This window comes from Oreochromis aureus, linkage group 20, assembly GCF_013358895.1.
Source record: "Oreochromis aureus strain Israel breed Guangdong linkage group 20, ZZ_aureus, whole genome shotgun sequence".
NCBI classification, from domain to species: domain Eukaryota; kingdom Metazoa; phylum Chordata; class Actinopteri; order Cichliformes; family Cichlidae; genus Oreochromis; species Oreochromis aureus.
Genome location: NC_052961.1, coordinates 34,704,903 through 34,711,343, shown reverse-complemented (window position 1 = coordinate 34,711,343; position 6,441 = coordinate 34,704,903). Strand labels below are relative to the sequence as shown.

The following is a 6,441-nucleotide window of genomic DNA, read 5'->3' as shown; positions in this document are numbered from 1 at the left end:
AAAAAGGACTCAGTTCACAGAAAACCAGTTTGATTTTTAATAATTACACATATTTACAAAGATGCGATGAAGCTAAATGAAGCAGATCTGACCAGCATTATGTAAAAGCAGAACTGTAGTTCAATAGTCCTTCATGGGGTTTGAGCGGCCTTCATGTTCTGTAAGGTGGATTCAAGAGCTTCCAGTTTATCAATTGGTCCCTTAAGGGGAAAAAAGCATCACTAATGTATCACCTGTGTGCAGGTAATAAAATACAGCCTGTGAGATGGAGTGTCGGGGTTGGAGGAGGAGGATGCTTCTTTAGATTAGAGGTGTGTATTTTCATTGTGACTAGAACTTCATTACGCCGTCTCCCTGCCTGTACAGGGCCTGCAGCTAATTGAGACCCTGTGACTGATCAGCTAATTAATCCTATTATGAGGTTATTAAATTAGCATGGGTCAGGTTTCATCAGAAACAGCCAATTGAGAGCTTCTCCTCCCTCAGAAGAACGTGTGCAGATACACACAGCTTGCATCAGAAGCACTGAGTTCTGTTGGAGACATGAATGTGTGCTCACTGATGCTTCAGGTAGGTACTGATATGTTGCTTGCTGTGTATAAAAGGAGGCAGTATACAGAGTTAAAGTGTCCTGAAAACTTCATTATATAGTAAAGAAAAACTCATGGCTTCGTACTGGTTTTATAGCTGTTGTGCACCAGCAGCTGCATGGTGGAGGGCATGAATTATAATAGTGACCTAATCCTCCAACCCCTCACTAACACTCACCCAGAACGTTCCAGCGGAGACTGGGAATGACCCACTTTTCTTTCTTTAGCGCCCCAGCAGTTGTCTCAGGGCACTTTTTTACAGTATCTCTAGTATTGTAGGCATAGTCCTCAACACTCAGATGATCCTCTATGAACGGTGCTTGGCAACAGTAGGGAGGACGAACGCCCTTTTAATGGGAACAGACCTCAGAACCAGGCTCAGGGAGGGGAGGCCTTTGCTCAGACTGACTGGGCGTCGAGAAAGTAACACATCTGGAATTTAACCCAAAAAAGCTTTGTTCCCCCACACAGGGAAGACCCACTAACATCTGTGAACACCACGGAAAAGCTCCTATGGCTTTTCTGCTGTTCTCCAATTTCATTTGGACTTGCAAACAGATTTTCAGCTGTCGTTGCAGCAGGTCTCAGTGTAGACACACACAGTGAGCCCAAAAAGGAACGGGTGACCTGTTTCCCCCAGCAGGTCACATAGATGGTCACGCAGCAGCACCTGGTGAGGAGGAACCCAAAGCTGCTTTACTGTGGAAGCTGAAGCCAACGTCTGACAGCAGGCATGGACCAAGTCTGTCTGCTGCTCCTCACCTATGTGACGATAACGTGGGCCTTTACTGGGAAACATTACAATTACACATGTGTAATGAAAGAGGTCAGGTCTCCTCCCAGCTGCTCGTGTCAATCTACACATTCACAGGAAATGTTGATTATTTGAACGATTGGTTAAAAATAAGAAGGTTCGTTTGTGTGTGGGGACTGAGGCAGCTTAGCGAGCTCCGTACGCTGGACGAGAGCTTGGACATACCCTGGCAGAGTTTCAGCTGCGTTACCTGCTGCAGCCGTAACAGGTGAACAGATAGAGGTGCAGTCAGAGACACGGGAAATCATTTGATCTTTGAGGCACTTCTTAAATAAAAAGTTGTCACCCCCTTGTTTGTGAAAACAACAGAACACAAAGAAAGGTTTGTGGTTATGGAGGAACATGTGCCGCTTGCATCAATAAAAAGGCATCATCAATTTTGGATTCACTAGCTACATTATAATACACAATAACAACATTTTCTCCTTTGTCATTGTACATTCTTGTGTGTGTGAGGCGTGGCCCCCCTACCAAGATAGAAAAAAAGAAGAATAAAAAATTGCACGTAAAATTATTTAAAGTTGTTCCGCAGAGCCGTCGTATTCATCCAGGGCGTGAGATGGGCTGAAACGTGTTGGTGGTGGCAGGCACAGAATGAAACGCTCACACAGCCAGTCCTGCTCTGACACCAGGATGGACTGACAGGGACAACAGGACCGAACAAAGAGAAGGAGAAGACAACATAAAGTCAGGGAATGTTCCTGTAGTCCGGCTCCCCAGGGAAAAACTCTCCCTCCTCCCGTTTGCCTTGTGGACAGGTCCAGGGGGAACTTCCTCCTTGTTGTCCTCACTGCTCCGTGTCGCCCTTCTGAGTTGAGTTGGCTTGCAAGTTTGTTTGTTTCTGTTTTTGAACAGCAGCTCGGAGGAGGACGCTGGTTTCTCCTTCATACAGACTCTTCTGTGGCTAGCAGCAGGGGGTTGATATATTCAAATCCCTCAAACTCGGACTGGTCTATTCTCTTGATGACGTCCCTAAGGAGAGAAGGATGGAAAGAACAATTAGATGACTTGTTTCATCACAGAGCTACTGACAGTAAACCAGGTTTGCTCCTGGCGTCTCTCAGGTGAGCGTACCACATCTTTTTCCAGGTTTGGAATCTGAAGGAAGTAAAATGATGTTTTTGGGAGGGGTGGAGGAATGTCCATGTTGAATTGCAGACCATTGTTTAGACCATTTTCAGGCTCTGTACCCACTGAGTTATGGTTCTGTTTTCATTTTCTTGGCAATCAGTACAAGTATCAGTAGAACGTACCTACTGATACAATTACCACTAAATTTGCTTTAAGAAAGATGGTTGAAATGATATAATGTAGCAAGGTGATTGTCTCAGTAATTCAGAAAGTGTAGCTCTGCTGGGATTTTCCACACAATCATCTTTCGGGTTTCACAGAATGGTTGAGGGAAAAAAGAAAATACGAGTGAGCGGCGGTTCTCTCGGCACAAATTGTTGATGCCAGAGGTCAGAGCAGAATGCACAGACCACAGTGTATGCCCCTCCTGTCAGCTAAGAACTGGAAACTGAGGCTACAGTTCACATAAGCTCACCAACACTGGACAATAGAAGATTAGAAAAACGCTGCCTAGTCTGCTGAGTCTCCATTTCTGCTACAACGGTCGCAAACTGCTAATCAGCATAAAGCATGGATCCATTCTTTCTTGTAGCAACACTTGGCGTAATGTGGTGTGGGGGACAGTTTTTTGGCACAGCTCAGATCGGCCTGAACTAGTTTAAACTGGCTTAAACCTTTCAAATGGATTCCACAATGACCAAATTTGAAATGTGTACCATGACAACTCTGTAGCATCTGTGTGATGCTATCATGTAAATATGGACCAACACGTCTGAGCAAAGCACAAAGAATTAGCAGAGTTGTGAGGATGAAGGGAGGTCCAAGCTCTTAATATAAAGGTTTACCTAATAAAGTGGCCTGAGCCACCTGTTGACCTTGATGCCTAAAGTTTGGCATTTGTCTATGTGCCAGCCTGTCCTATAAGGTGAAGGCTGCAGCAGGGTGGGGAGTGTCTGGACAGAAAGTGCCCACAACAATGTAACAGAGATCTGAAACATGCCCTGCTGTTCTTACTCTGATTGGGATCATAAAGTAAATGTCATGCTGCTGAAAATGATTTTAAAGGAAAATGCTGACGTATGACATCGACACTGACATCAGGTTTGTTTTTGGAGGATTCATTAGAAAGACTGCAGGTCTGTGGAGACACAGCAGGTTTTTAAGCTTGTTTTACTCTGAAACTTTTACATGTTTATTAGCTTCAACTGCAAACACTAACAGCAACTGGACCAGATCAAAAGTTCACATTAGGTGCTCACATATTAGCTTCAGCTAATATCTACAAAATCATGTTCTTTTGTTTGTGCCAAAAACCACCTGATGACCTTCTTTTTCTTGGTGGGTTCTCTCCAGCAGCATATCCCCCTGCTATAGTGTCAGTACTGTCAAAAATGATAGTCAACTCCAAAAAGCAGCTGCAGTGCTCTGTGGATCAGTGTGTGGATCACTCTGTGGCTCAGTGTGTGGATCACTCTGTGGCTCAGTGTGTGGATCACTCTGTGGCTCAGTGTGTGGATCACACCGTGGATCGGTGTGTGGATCACACCGTGGCTCGGTGTGTGGATCACTCGGTGGATCACACCGTGGATCACTGTGTGGATCACTCTGTGGATCAATCTGTGGATCACATCGTGGCTCAGTGTGTGGATCACACCGTGGATCAGTCTGTGGATCACTCTGTGGATCACATCGTGGCTCAGTGTGTGGATCACTCTGTGGATCAGTGTGTGGATCACTCTGTGGATCACACCGTGGCTCAGTGTGTGGATCACTCTGTGGATCACACCATGGATCAGTGTGTGGATCACTCTGTGGATCACACCGTGGCTCAGTGTGTGGATCACTCTGTGGATCAGTGTGTGGATCACTCTGTGGATCACACCATGGATCAGTGTGTGGATCACTCTGTGGATCAATCTGTGGATCACACCGTGGGTCAGTGTGTGGATCGCTCTGTGGATCAGTGTGTGGATCACTCTGTGGATCAGTGTGTGGATCAATCTGTGCATCAGACCGTGGGTCAGTGTGTGGATCGCTCTGTGGCTCGGTGTGTGGATCACTCTTTGGATCGGTGTGTGGATCACTCTGTGGCTCAGTGTGTGGATCACTCTGTGGCTCACTGTGTGGATCACTCTGTGGATCAGTGTGTGGATCAATCTGTGGATCACACCGTGGATCAGTGTGTGGATCAGTGTGTGGATCACACCGTGGGTCAGTGTGTGGATCGCTCTGTGGATCACAGCGCGGATCACTCTGTGGAACACTCCATGGATCACACCGCGGATCACTCTGTGGAACACTCCGTGGATCACACCGCGGATCAGTGTGTGGATCGCTCTGTGGATCACAGCGCGGATCACTCTGTGGAACACTCCATGGATCACACCGCGGATCACTCTGTGGAACACTCCGTGGATCACACCGCGGATCAGTGTGTGGATCGCTCTGTGGATCACACCGCGGATCACTCTGTGGAACACTCCGTGGATCACACCGCGGATCAGTGTGTGGATCGCTCTGTGGATCACACCGCGGATCAGTGTGTGGATCGCTCTGTGGATCACACCGCGGATCAGTGTGTGGATCGCTCTGTGGATCACACCGCGGATCACTCTGTGGATCAGTGTGTGGATCACACCGCGGATCAGTGTGTGGATCGCTCTGTGGATCACTCTGTGGATCACACCGCGGAACACTCTGTGGATAACTCTGTGGATCAGTGTGTCCACGGCTCTTTCTGCACTCTCTCCTTCTCGTCTCCATCTGGTAATGCTTTCACGTTTTCCAAGTCAGCAGAAAGAACCATTTACATTGGTTGAACACACTGTTTGTTTTGGTCGTCTCCCAAACCTTCTCCACTCTCCTTTGTGTTTCCCCCTCTGTGGTCTTTCACTCTGCCTCCTTGTTCTCCCTGAAACTTGAAAACAAAAAAGCTCACTTTCTAAATCTAATGACGTTATTGTTGCTTGACCTACTCCCACAGTGCGAGTCCTTCACATGAGATCAGATGGAGAGAAAATATTTGCTTCATCAATATTACAGTCTGCACACTCAAAGACACTATAGCGTTTCATTCACTTGTCCCGGTGCTCTCTGTGGGTGGGATCTGCAAGCAATCTGACAAAGCGGTGGCCCTTAAAGTGAGACTCCCACCCACCTGGTGGAGCAGGGAGAGGACCAGTGAACATACCTATTGTTTTAACTTCAAAGCCCCCTGCTCCGTGTCTGCAGCGAGAAAACATCTCAGCCTTTCCCAGCAAGAGGCCTCCCCTCGGCAAGAGCTTAACCATGCCCCGCCCCCTTCCATTGGCCAACACAACCACACACACACACACACACACACACACACACACACAGAAGTAAACAGCCTGTTGCTACAGTAGGAGAAGGCGGCAGTGTTGCTAAGGGAGTGCATTTTTTTACCCAGCTGCTCCTAATCCACAGTTTAGAAAGTTCCACCTGAGATTATTCCTTCGTTAGTGGAAGCAACAAACACATAAAGCATTCAGCCAGTTCCTGATTCATCTCACAGTGGTTTTTGTTTTTCTGACATCATGTCAGGGATATCGTCTTACAAGGATGGAAGGATCAAACAAACCAGCAGTGTGGAAGCTAACACAGCTCAAAAACACATCCTCTGTGGGAACGTGCAGCTGAGCCATCAGCTGATGTGGGCTGAGATCAGTGGACCAGTCTGAGCTAACGCTGACTGATGACAATGTTTCAGCTGGGCTGGACGAGCATGAGGGACGTTAATAAAACATTACACATTAGGTTATTCTTCAACATTACTAACCTCAGCTATGCTTTATATTTTTGGAGACTGTATGTGTTTCATTGCAGAACTGATCCAGAAGTTTATATGAATGAATTGAGGCAGATTTACATCATCACAGCACACAGGCAGGTTTCACAGGAACTGAGGAGCCTCTGGGGTTCAGTTTGGCCAAAACTTGAACTCAAAGG

The 6,441-nt window shown here is 46.9% G+C and overlaps 1 protein-coding gene across 4 annotated transcripts in view; it reads right to left on the bottom strand.

Moving 5' to 3' along the window:
- Positions 1–12: 12 nt before the first annotated feature.
- The window catches only part of prkcz (protein kinase C, zeta), a 138,349-nt gene continuing 131,920 nt past the window's right edge, over positions 13–6,441 (bottom strand). For all 4 annotated transcript variants that reach the window (XM_031747926.2, XM_039604310.1, XM_031747928.2 and 1 more), the window contains one exon: positions 13–2,376. In XM_031747926.2, coding sequence (XP_031603786.1) covers positions 2,289–2,376 — 88 coding nt within the window. In that variant the 3' untranslated portion in view covers positions 13–2,288. The remainder of the gene's footprint in view (positions 2,377–6,441) is intronic.